The 12843-nt window shown below is 34.9% G+C and overlaps 1 protein-coding gene and 1 non-coding gene across 42 annotated transcripts in view; both read left to right on the top strand.

Annotated features, from left to right (window-relative positions):
• Positions 1 to 12843, top strand: part of COBLL1 (cordon-bleu WH2 repeat protein like 1) — a 194026-nt gene that overhangs the window by 156187 nt on the left and 24996 nt on the right. For 35 of the 41 annotated variants that reach the window (XM_015432309.3, XM_005573336.4, XM_065525581.1 and 32 more), the window contains one exon: positions 4523 to 5744. The exons of the other annotated variants lie outside the window; for them this stretch is intronic. In XM_015432309.3, coding sequence (XP_015287795.3) covers positions 4523 to 4609 — 87 coding nt within the window. In that variant the 3' untranslated portion in view covers positions 4610 to 5744. Of the gene's footprint in view, positions 1 to 4522; positions 5745 to 12843 lie in introns of those variants that run through there. 41 annotated transcript variants of the gene reach the window in all.
• Positions 2770 to 2904, top strand: LOC123568148 (small nucleolar RNA SNORA70). Its single transcript, XR_006691369.1, has one exon. It is a non-coding gene; the product is annotated as a small nucleolar RNA SNORA70 (small nucleolar RNA).

Genomic DNA, 12843 nt, shown 5'->3' with positions numbered 1-12843 from the left:
AGTTGGAAATGCCTTTTTGGCCAACAGAATTATACAGGCCAGCAGCTATATACTTGGTGTGTTATGGGCCCTGACTTGGCAGTCCTTTCACACAGACAACTCTCATTGCTTCTAGAATGAGCTGAATATGAATCAACATAAAAAGCGGGCACTAAATGATTATCCTATAATTGTTTCCTGTTTAAAACTAATTACTTTAGGTTCTATTGAATCTAAAATTTTCTCTCTTTCAATGGAACCTTATTGGTAGCTCTGAGTATAGTGCCAGATTCTAATTTTTTTAAAATAAAAATTCCATCTATAATCCATCTCATTTCACTAAAAATGGACATGGTATCTAGTAAAGTTCATAATATACAAACTTCATGACCAGTACTTTTCACTTCTAGTTACATACCCTAAAAATGTTATTGTGTACCAGGACTCTCACACATAAGAGTGTTCATGGAATATTATTTGTAAAAACTCCAAATAAATATAACCCTAATATCCAATTAGTAGAATTAATAGCAGTATATTCAAATAATGGACAAAATATAGTAAAATGCAATAATGTGCACAAAAATAGATATATATGCGTAAAGTTTGACAGCATACAAAACTAATTTAGATTATTTAGTGATGCATGTATAAGCAGCAGTTATTTTTAAAAGCAAGGAAGTAATTACAAAACTTATGATAGCACTTACTTCCAGAGGGGAAGAAAAGGGGTCGGTGAGGGCTTATTGAGGTAGGCTATGCACACAATTTAAGGGGTAATCAAAAAGCTAAGTAATTCACGTAAATGTTATTTATTGTAAGGCAATAAAAATATTCAATATAAGGCTAAAATCTATGATGAAGAAAATACCACAATTTTAAAAGACGATTAATAGGAAACTTGGAGGTGTTTTTTCTCTTGACGTGAGTGGTGCATTGTAAGCATGTTTGTTTTTCACTGGGCTACGTATTTACATTTAGTGAATTTTTCTATATATATATTCTATTTCAAAAAATTGCAAAAGGAAGTAAAAACGTGCACAGGCAGGCTCTTAATTTCTTGTGATCTTTGCTTAAGTCCTGTGTTTCTGTTCTGTACTGAAGATTTCTTCTAGTTTCTTTTAAATTCTGACATTTCTTTTATAGAACAACAATTGTATTGCCAAATAAAATCTCTGGTGATTTTGATGGTAGGTTTAGATTGTTCATCAGAAAGTTGGCTCTGTGTTTCTCTGTATCTTGGCACCCAAATATTCAATTTAACTCCAGGTACCCACTTGTCTTATGGCTCTGGTTCATATGCAGGCAATTAACCTTCATTATAATGGTTGGTTCACAATAGAACAATTATCTAGTTGATTACTCTAGTGTAAATGTAGTCATAAATATGCCATTTTTCTTCATGTTTCAGAAGGAATTTTTTTACATACCTTACCCCTACTCAATCCCCATATAGTCACAGAGATTAGTCTTTTCTTCATGTAAAGCATTAATAAATCGAGCTCAGTATGTTATAAATTGTGTGATGTTAAGGTTTATGTATGAATCAGCAAATTATTTACAAAGAACAAGACAGATTAATTCATTACCCTTGGCCTGTGTTGACATAAGAACAACTTTGGCTTTCAGTACTTGATGGTCTCTGATTTACTAAAAATCAAGTTATTACCCCATTACAAGTAAGGTCTGAAAATAGTGAATCATATTTTGATATTTATCGCTATGTATTAAGTGTTTTTCAAATGTAAGATTTATCTTTGGTTCAACAGAAGGTGGAGGGAAGGAAAAAACTGGGTAAGTCATACAGAATCTTGCTGGCTTGTTTTGTTTATTTAATTAGTTTTTTAAATTCATATTTCCTTAGTTTAAATTTGAACAACCAGAGTTTCAGGTTGGCAGCGATTTCTACGTTTTTAAAGTAAATGTAAATGATAGAAATTTTCATAGTTACATTCCTTGTGGAAAAAAAGAAAGCTATGTGGAATTCCTAAAAATTCTTTAAACTTCAAGAGTAGACAATCAATTAGTAGATATTCACATCAGTAAATTCTTAAATTTTTTTTTAAGTATCTGTATTATAAGTGTAATATGTTCCTCATTCAAAAACATTCAAGTGATACCTTCTTTTTTCTTTATGAATGTTTGTAAAAAGTTACCATATTCCATTCAAGAAATATTTATTGAGCACTACACTGTCCCAGGCACTAAAATAAATATTGATATAAAGTTGGTATAAACTGGCATTAAAATCAATAAGATCTCTGCCCTCAGAATTTATAAACTAGTATTTTAATGATGGCTTCTTTTGTTTAAAAGTTTAGTAAACAAGTTTTTAAATAGTAAAGAAGATGTCATTTTTCTTCAAAAATAACCATTCTTGATAGGTTGCTCTGTAAGCTTCTAGGCCACTTTTGTAATATGTAAATGTATTTAATTTACAAAATGGAATACTCTGCAAATCCATTCATAAACAAATGTCTCTTCGAAGCTTTTTCAAACTGTTAAATATATATATCTGTACTATTCTTTTTAAGATTACATAGTATTTGACTTTATGAATGTAACATAGCTTATTTGTTCCTTATTGGTGGTCGTTCAACTGGATTCTATATATGGTGCTACAATGAGCATCTTTTACTTGGAGACATTTAGAGCCATCCATATGTTTTCTAAATGCCTAAAACAAATTTTCCCCTTCACAAAGAATTATGAGAACTGCAATTTTGGCAAGAATTACAAAATAATTCTCCCGTACACAGAAACATTTGGGACCAATGAAAGTCATTACCTCTGCAGCCAATTAAACCTACTGAGTTCCTTTCCTTATGGGGGCCCAGTGTGCAGTGGCTGCAAACAGCAGCCTCCTTGGTAGTGTATGCAACCTGTTTCTTATATAGGTTGCTCTAAGGGACCTTGGTGATAGGCCTTTCAGATGTATGTTCATGTCTCTGACCTTGCACTACCTCAATGTAAGCTCCAAACAGGCATAGGAGGTGTCTTTGGAAAGCCCCAGGGTACTGTGGCCAGGGTTCACATTGGCCAAGTTATCATGTCCATCCGCACCAAACTGCAGAACAAGGAGCATGTGATTGAGGCCCTGCACAAGGCCAAGTTCAAGTTCTCTGGCTGCCAGAAGATCCACTTCTCAAAGAAGTGAGACTTCACCAAGTTCAGTGCTGATGAATTTGAAGACATGGTGGCTGAGAAGTGGCTCATCCCAGATGGATGTGGGGTCAAGTACATTCCCAATCATGGACCTCTGGACAAGTGCCGGGCCCTGCACTCATGAGGGCTTCCACTGTGCTGCCCCCTCTTAATACTCACCAGTAAATTCTACCTCCTCTCCAAAAAAAAAGAAAAAAAAAAAAAAAAAGAAAGTCATTACCTGTCATTTGTTGGCTATTCTTGGAAAGAAATCTCACAGGTATACTAAACAGAGTGCAGATGAGTTTTCCCTTCTGCTGGTGGCAACTCTTCTTCTCACCCATTTTCTTTTAGGTGTGTAGCGTCAATCACTCTGCTCCATCCTGGATTCATCAGACAGTCGAGAAAACTCATTAGTTTAGATGACCAATCTTTATTTAGTAAAAGGCAAAAAACGAAGCGCAAGGAAGCCAAGTCCAAACTAAATTTGCCAATTTCATTTTCCTTTTAACCAATTTACTCGGTTGCTAGGAAAATCTGTGGCCATTTGTACTCTAGTTGTCTTCTTGTGAGAAGATGATAGTGTTTAGTTATGAACCTAAATTAGTAAAATTGTAATCTAAATTGTCTTAAAATATCTTTATTATATTGCAGGTATGATATTTCAAAATACAGATATTTACTATTCATAATCCAGATGACTTTACATTTTTCAAAAGCTGGAATTCACACTATGTAGAAAATTCTTGTTTTCGTGTTTTTATTCACTTATAGTTTGTGAATAGAAGACTTTACCATAGAATTTTGAAACTTAGGAGTTTACTTACTAAGAAAAAGAAAAAAACTCCCTTTCAGTCTGCAATCATTTGGCTTAACAGTCACAGATTTTACTTTTTAAATCCTTCACATGAAAACATTTTTAATACCAAGGACTCGTTTTTTTGTTTTGAATAAATAGGGGGCCATGGGGAGGGGGATTTCATGTTAATTTATACCATCAGTACAAAACTTTGTAAAATTCATTGTTTTGTGGCATTCACTTTATCTTTCTACATTCTCAGAGGCAGTTTTGGGGAGCCAGAATTACAGAATTAATCTAGCTAAAAATGCTGTTTAACAGCTTGGCTTGCAGTCTGTTTGTGCTCTTGTCCTTTGTGTTGATTTGGTAATTTTGTACAGAGTAAGATGTGTTAACGGATTATTTAACTTATTTGTTGTGAAAATAACAACTCTTTTTAAATTTTATGGTAGAATGAACGTTTATTCTTGATTATAATTTATTAAATAATAAATACTTAGCATTTACAATTAAGCAGAAGTTAAAATGTGGTAACTGTTGAAAATTAGACAGCTGTCCCATTTTAAATTGATGGGTGCAAAGTGTGTTTCTTTCTCTTAGGTTACCATTCCATCAAATACAATATCTGTGAATGGAAGGTCAAGACTCAGCCATTCCATGTCCCCTGATGCCCAGGATGACCGTTAAATGTTACCCCGCCACACCACTGCACTTCACTTCCACTTCAGACCAACTTCATACTAATGGAACATTTTGGCAAATGTATATTCAGATGTACACTAATATATTATCTGTTAAAATATTAGAATTTGTGCCGTGGCTTTTAATGCCAGAAGAAAAGTTACCAGAATTTATAATTTATAATAATTTTTTAATCTTTTTTTTTTTTTTGCCTTAAGTGTTGAATATGCTGCTTTAGAACTTTAAAACAAGGTGTAAATGATTTTCATTTTTTACAAATGAAAAATAATCACTTTGTATTGATTTCACTTACCAGCACATTCTCTACAATGGTGACTTAGACAAAGGTATAAGATTCATAGACTTATATTTGTATGACATACAACTAGGACAAACATAGATATGACATTTGCTGCCTCAATGTTGCAATTGGAAATATTTATAAGTTATATGAAAGCCTGTTTTGTGCTGAAAGAATAATTTAGAAAACTAGTGATATCAAATAAGTATATTCAGTTCAATAATTGTTTTCAATGATGAATCACTTAGTGTGAAAGACTTGCCTTGTGTATTCTTTGTGTAATTACAAATCACTGTCAATTTTATGGCAAGCTCATAGTATTTTAATATTTTATTAACATGGAACTCTTGTTTTTTTAATCTTTAGAACTTAAATTCTACAAGAATTTAAAATATTTTCTGTATATAATTATGACATTGTCACACAGAAATTACACATTTTATGTGCCAGAAGACTTAAAAATCTTTCTGTGAAAATGCTGATATATTGTGACAGTTATTTCACATTTGATATGTAGAGAGGAATAGGGGTTAGTTTATGTTTATATTGAAAAACTTTAAAGACTATTTGGAAGTTCCAGAAATTCTGGTTTTAATTCAAGTAAAATGATAAAATAGTCATTATATAGTTCAGATGCTAATATCCTAAGTAATAATATATATTTACATTGAAGCTAAAACTGTTAAGCAAAACAATGCCAATTTGTCGGCTTACAGCTCTTCTGGAATCTAGAGCTTGTTGGTGTTCTGTCCCTACTTTAAGAATTTAATTGCTCACTTATTCTAAAAGCTTTGTTCAAACAAGATGATATTAAATTTGTTTTCACTAAAACTACTGGGATATCTGCCTCTTGGGGATTTTTTTTTTCTATTTAATAAAAGTAAGTTGTATATTTGGGGTGCTTTTTAAAAAATATAGTTTCTGTCAACCAGAATATTTATTTCCCTTACCTGATGCATACATTTCTATTAGCCAGTGAACAAACAAGAAATTTGTAAAATTTACCATCTATCAGGGATCCCTAGTGTACATTTAAGCCCTGGCATTCTGACTCCAAAATGCATGGTCTAAGCATGTAAAATATTTAGAATAGTTCCTGATACATGGCATGGCCATCTCAAATGCTAAATGTTGCTGCTGTTTTCCTTGAATCAGATGGAGAGATCTTCGTATATAGATACTTAAGTTATGTTGTTATAAGCAAGTAGAGAAGAGTGAATTTTTTTAAAAAATTGTGTTGGCATAAATATCTACTAGTAAACATATGAATTTGGATCCCTAATTTAAACCGTCATATATTTGAGTTGGATTGAAGACTTAACTAAAAGATAAGCGACATGTAGGATGTTTTCAATATATTAATATATAAGAAAGGCTTAATTTATGAAGATATAAAAGTTCCTACAAGTCATGATGTCTACCTAATAGAAATATCAGCACATTATTCTTACAAGAGGGAATTCAAAAGGCCAACAAACATGGAAAAAAAATACCCTTCACTGATAATCAGGGAAATACAAGTTAAAAACATGGAAAGGTGTCACATCAAATTAGCAAAAACGTAAGTTTCAAAATAGCAAGTGTTGTCAGGAACATCAAACAGTGGGAACTCTAACTGTTGGTGGGAAAATACACTGGCTTGACTACCAGTTCTGCAATATCTAGTCAAATTAAAGATTCCCTACCATGTTACCTTAAATAAGTACTTACGCACATGCATAAGGAGACATCTACAAAAATGTTCATGGCAGCCTTGTGTAAAACAGCAGAAAGGGGTCCTAACCCATGCTCAACTTTGATAACGCATATATTCATGTGATAGACTTCCACACAATAGTCAAAATGAACAAGTTAGAGCTATGTGTGTCAGTATGAATACATCTCAAAAATAAGTGACAAGAGTGAGTGGTGGAACAAGGCATTTTACGAAATTAGTTATATAAAGTATAAATATAAAAAATGATACTATAAATTATTGCTGTATATGTAGAAAAAAATATTTGCTGATGGTTACCTGTGGGAACCAAGAAAGATTGAATTGAGGAGATTTATAAGAGGCATCAATTGTGTCTGTAGTATTTTATAAACTGCTGTTTGAAAACAAGTGCTTATTCTAGATTCTAGTATACTTGTAGTTTATAATTAAAATAATGTTTTAAAGGTCACATAGGATTTAGGGGCTATGTATATAAACCATTAATGCATTTATGTTCTGAAAAGTTGCCTTATCTACACCATTTTATGAGAATGTGTGCTACCATCTCAATGGGGAAAGAAATTTGTGACAAGTAGTTTTCACTCATCCTAAAATAACAGCACAAGTAAGATAAAGGAATGGTCTAGAACCAACTTTTGACTTTCATGCATAATTTTTAGCATCTAGGCATTTTGCTTTTCCTTCTTTTCCCCCAATCAAGTTATTTCTTTATATAATATTATAATTCAGATTATATATATATATGATAGAGTATAAAATACATTCTTTTTCATCCCCAGCATCCCACTCCCCTCTCTAAAGATAGCTGTTAATATTTTGATATGAAGCTCTATATAGATGTATTTATTTGAAGTACATTTGTGCAGGTGTGTTGGGGGCTTTTGTGTGTGTGTGTGTGTGTGTGTGTGTGTGTGTGTGTGTGTGTGTTTCTTAACATGAAAGGAGTCACACTCTAATACTGTTTAACAACTTGCCCTTTATACCAGCAGTGTTTTGGAAGAGCTTTTCTTTTTGCACATACAGATCGATCGTATTTCCGTTAGCCATTCTATTTTTTCTTGCTGCGGTCCATAATGTTGGCTGGAGTGAAGAGATTGCAGTTCAGATCACAAGTCTGCCACTCATGAGTCATGGGATCTTGGGCAAATTACTTTCTCTATGCTTCATTTTGTCTTCTGAAAAATTAATTAATATGAATAAAACTGAACACTTTTTAAAAATGGCAGGTAATTCATCTTTTAAAGTTACCTGATGTCAATATTGTTAGTGAACAGGTGTTATTTGCCTAATACACTCCGTATTCTTTGAGTAGTGACCCTTCTTCCTATTTCACTTCTTTATATACTGCCAGATCTGGCCTTGGCCACTAGGCACTGGCAACAGCATATACACTCTGTCACCTTATCCAAGTCCTTGAAATGAGACCAGCCTTTGTCCTGAGACTTAATTACTTATAGGTGCCTAAAACCGAAAGTGTCCCAATTGATACAATTATGTGTCTAATGCCAGTTTACTTTCTACCCCCTACCAATAAAGAAAATAAGTATCAAAGAGCTAAGAATCAAACTCATCATTTTAAAAATCTACTGATTTTGATAACTGACTTGACAGAAAAGAACTTGCAATTTGAGGTCATAGTGAAGATTTCCAGGATCAAAGTGGTTTCTGAGGTTTTAGATGTAAAAATAGTTCCTATTTATTTGATATTTCAGAGTTTACAATGAGATTTTTATTTGATCCACATATTTAAAAGTTGTGCAAAGCTTGCTACTTTACAAAGGTCACACAAGCAGAGGAGTCTCAGAGTCCCACATCCAATTGCTAGTCTGTTCTTCCCTGTAACTAAATGTAGCAAATGATGAAGAAACTGGTGCTAGATTTCAAGGGATACCAGAATAGGAAGTTATTTGTTCGAATCTTCAGTTCGTTTTCCTTTTCTCTTAAACGTTACCACTTTCCTGCAAATTTCCATCCTTAATATGTTAGACTCTTCATATAGATACATTGTGTTTACAACAAGGAAAAAATGCCACCATGTGCTCAGAACTTTTTTGACAGGTATTTTGAGAAGAGTTGTGGAACATTCTGGTAATTTGTAGAGATCTGTTGGCATCTCTGCTTCACAAACTGGAAAAAATTTGGAAGTCTTGCTAATTACTTTTCTTGGAGAAGAAAAAAAATGCTACAGTTGCAAACAAATGTATAGTTTTCAAAAGAAGCAACTTTTTTGCTCCCCAGTTTATTCTTAGTTTCCAGCCCACGCCTTGGGATAGGCATAGTGATGGCCTCAATTCTTTCCCTCTCTTGCATCCATGCCTTTTGCTGTGTGACTTTGCAGCTCCTCTCATTAAAGAGGCAGAGACCCCTTTCCTACCCATAGAAGCAGGTTTTGAGAGTAAGAGAATGAAGTGAAAATGACACTGTGCCAGTTCTAAGACCAGCGCTCGAAGGTTCACATGTTTCTGCTTGCTTTCACTGTATTTGAAATGTTGCTGTGAGAAAGACATCTCTGAGACAGCTGAATGGTCCTAAGAAAAGGATGAGAGACACAGGGAGCAGAGCTCCCAACGATCATCTAAGAGCCAGGCCCCCAGCTTACTCTGATGTGTGAGCAATAAATGCTTACCCCAGCAATACCACCAAGGTTTGTGGTTGGCTTATATAGAGCATTAATGTGGCAATAGGCGCAATACACCCTGTTAAACTACACATATGACTCTAACCCCAATCATAAATTCATTCAATCTGTTCAGGTCCACAACCCTGTTTCCTCCAGAATCTCACAGATGACTTACTAAATCCGACACAAACACACATCAGACTTTCTGTCTAGCTCCCAACCAGTTAAAAGCAATTCCAAATAATATTTTCTTAGTTGTGGTGCAAAAGTATATTCTCTCCCTTTCTCTATAGTTTTCTCTCATTTTGCCTTCAGGCCTGGAAGCATGAGAGCCCAGCTGTCAAAGTCATCTAGACCCCCTTCAGAAGGTTATTGAATTTATGTGTTTCACAGGATTGTGAGATAAAATACAGAATGCCCACTTAAATTTGAATTTCGGATAAACAACAAATTACTTTTTTAGCATAAGTATATCCCATACAATATTTGGGATATACTTGTATTTTTATATTGTTTATCTGACGTTCAAGCTAACCAGGCATTCTGCATTTTTCTTAGCTAAATCTGGCAACTGTGCTATTTTGTTGAAAACCTGAAAGTGTACAAAGAAGGAAGAAGCAGAATCTGCCATATGAGTAATAGAAGTGAGCAGGCCCAGAGCTTCCTAAGTCAAGAAACCAAGAGGCATCATTATGGAAAAGAGTAGCTCACCCTGTGTGCTCCTTGGTAGTTCTCTCTCAGAGATACCCTCATGTTATGAATGGGGAAAAGTTCACTGAAGAGTTCATAGTGAAGAAACTTTGGATGATTTCTGTTGTTGGATTTTGGATACCTTCAAGGGATCAGAAAATAATATACTTAGGAAATTTTGGTAATGTCATCATTACCCTCCACGTTATTATGATGACAGTTACAATTGTTAAATCTAGGTGGTGGGTATGTGGGTTATAATTGTACACGATTTTTAACTTTTCTGCATATTTGAAATTATGATAAAGTCAGTAAATAAATTATTGAGATACTCCTATTACAGTGACCAATTGCACTCTATTCTTATGGGTAAAGACATTTAATCTGTGGCCATTTGTTCTCCCTCCACCCATTAAAAATGTTAGTCAAGGCCGGGCCCGGTGGCTCACGCCTGTAATCCCAGCACTTTGGGAGGCCGAGACGGCGGATCACGATCAGGAGATCGAAACCATCCTGGCTAACACGGTGAAACCCCGTCACTACCAAAAGCACAAAAAATTAGCCGGGGGAGGTGGCGGGCGCCTGTAGTCCCAGCTACTCGGGAGGCTGAGGCAGGAGAATGGCGTGAACCCTGGAGGCGGAGCTTGCAGTGAGCCGAGATCGCGCCACTGCACTCCAGCCTGGGCGACACAGCGAGACTCCGTCTCAAAAAAAAAAAAAAAAAAAAAAAGAATGTTAGTCAAGTCAAGATAGATGATGCGAGGCAAGTAGGAATTTGGCAAAAGCTTCTATTAGCAAAGTTAATTAAGGGTGTCATGGTTCAGTTTTAACTGAAAAACACCATGCACTGCAAGATCTGATGGAGCACAGCATTATTCTTATTATTTTATTATACTTTAAGTTCTGGGATACATGTGCAGAACATGCAGGTTTGTTACGTCAGTATACATGTGCCATGGTAGTTTGCTGCACCCATCAACCTATCATCTACATTAGGTGTTTCTCTAAATTCTCTCCCTCCCCTAGCCCCCTCACCCCCCGAAAGGACCCGGTGTGTGATGTTCCCCTCCCTGTGTCCATGTGTTTTCATTGTTCAACTCCCACTTATGCGGTGTTTGGTTTTCTGTTCTTGGAACACGGCATTATTTTTAAGAGGGAGGGGAGAAATAGGGAAAATGAAGTTAAGTACCGCTTCTCTACCATTTACTCTGCTACACTTCCCTTGAGGTAGATTTTTATCACATTTTACTCATGAAGCTCAGAGCACGCTAGGGTGGTGCTGGGGTTGAAGACATATTTGATACCATGGCCCCATTTTTTTTTTCTGCTATACTCTGCTGCCTTGTTCCAATTGTAACTGTGTACTTGAACAATCTTCAAAAAGTTTTTTTTTCTCTTTGCAATGAGTACCTCATAAATTACATCTCTAATTTTTGTAACCTTATTTCAGTTGCCTAAACCTGAGAAAAAAATCATAATGAAAGTGACCAGTATTTCTCCCAGACCACTTATTCTGCCATTTTGAAGCCTGATGGATGGCTGGTAATTTGTACTAGGTGTTGCGCCACATCCCCCATAAATATGGGACACCTCATAGAATTTTACTAGGCACTGTGCTTTAGAGAAGTATGGCCTTCTCGAGAAGTCTAGAATCAAAGAGGAGACAGACATAGAAATGTGGAGAAACGTAATCCAACAGTGCGTGAGATATCCCAGAGAAATGTTTGCTAAATGCTAGAGGCTGCGAGGACTATGATGTAAAGTGACTGGTGATCTGGACTTCCAAACTGGGTGGATAGGAGTTGGTAATGTGAGTATAAGAGGAAAGACTCTGAGGGCATGCATATGGTGAGTTTTATAACAGTCTGCATTATTCTGGGGTGGCAAGTTTGTTCCTTTATTTGATGAACATTCGTTGACCATTTTCTTTCCAACAGGCACTGTGCTGGGTCATAAAGAAAGATGGCTCAGACAATTTTAGTCCTCCAAGAATTATAGACTAGTGATGGTTCATAAAACACGGTCATAAAAGAAAAGTATGCTAGAGATGTAAGTTGTCCCTTTTTCCACTAGGTCATTTGCCTTTTTTCAGAAGTGCTTCATATATTCTTGATACTAGCTCATTATTAGTTACATGAATTATAAATATTCTCTTCGTGTTTGTAGCTTACTGTTTATTTAAATTGTCTTCATGAAAATTTCTTATTAACATAATTGAATGCATCAATATTTTCTGTTATGATTAACATTTTTTGTATTATGTTTAAGGAATCCTTTTCTACCCTGAGGTCAGACAGGGGCATTCATTGGTATTTTATTCTGAAAGTTTTAAGGCTTTGCTTCTTGAATTTAAGGTCTGAATTCATCTGAGGTATTTTGTATGGTTTCAGATAGCAATCCATTTTTCTTCTTGCTCCCTATATGAATAATCAAATTTTTTAACTGTATTAGTTAAATAACCATGCCTTTCTTCAGTGATCTGACATATTATATCCATAATTTTTGATGATCCCTAAATTCATAAGTCTATTTTGGGGTTTTTATTTTCCTGTTCCATTGGTCAAGATGTGTATACAGCATCAATTTTACTGTTTTGATTATTATAACTTTATAATAAGCCTTTATATCTTGAAGAAAAGTTGCTCCTTTTTCTTCTCCTTCAGAAATGTCTTGGCTATTCTTGCTCTTCGTTCTTCTCTATAAATTTTAGCATAAACTTAATTTCCATAATATATGACTGGGAATTTTACAGAAGAGTTAATGTGTCTAACTAGTAAACACAAAGAATAGATCAGTGTTAGCAGTTAACTGAGGGAATGCAAATCAAGACCACAAGGAGATAACAATTTGCGCCTATTGACAAAAATTCAGAAGTCTAATAATACTCAGTGTTGGAGAGCATATGGCCCAGT

Source organism: Macaca fascicularis, chromosome 12 (genome assembly GCF_037993035.2).
Source record: "Macaca fascicularis isolate 582-1 chromosome 12, T2T-MFA8v1.1".
Lineage (NCBI taxonomy): Eukaryota > Metazoa > Chordata > Mammalia > Primates > Cercopithecidae > Macaca > Macaca fascicularis.
This window is presented reverse-complemented; position numbering and strand designations above follow the sequence as displayed.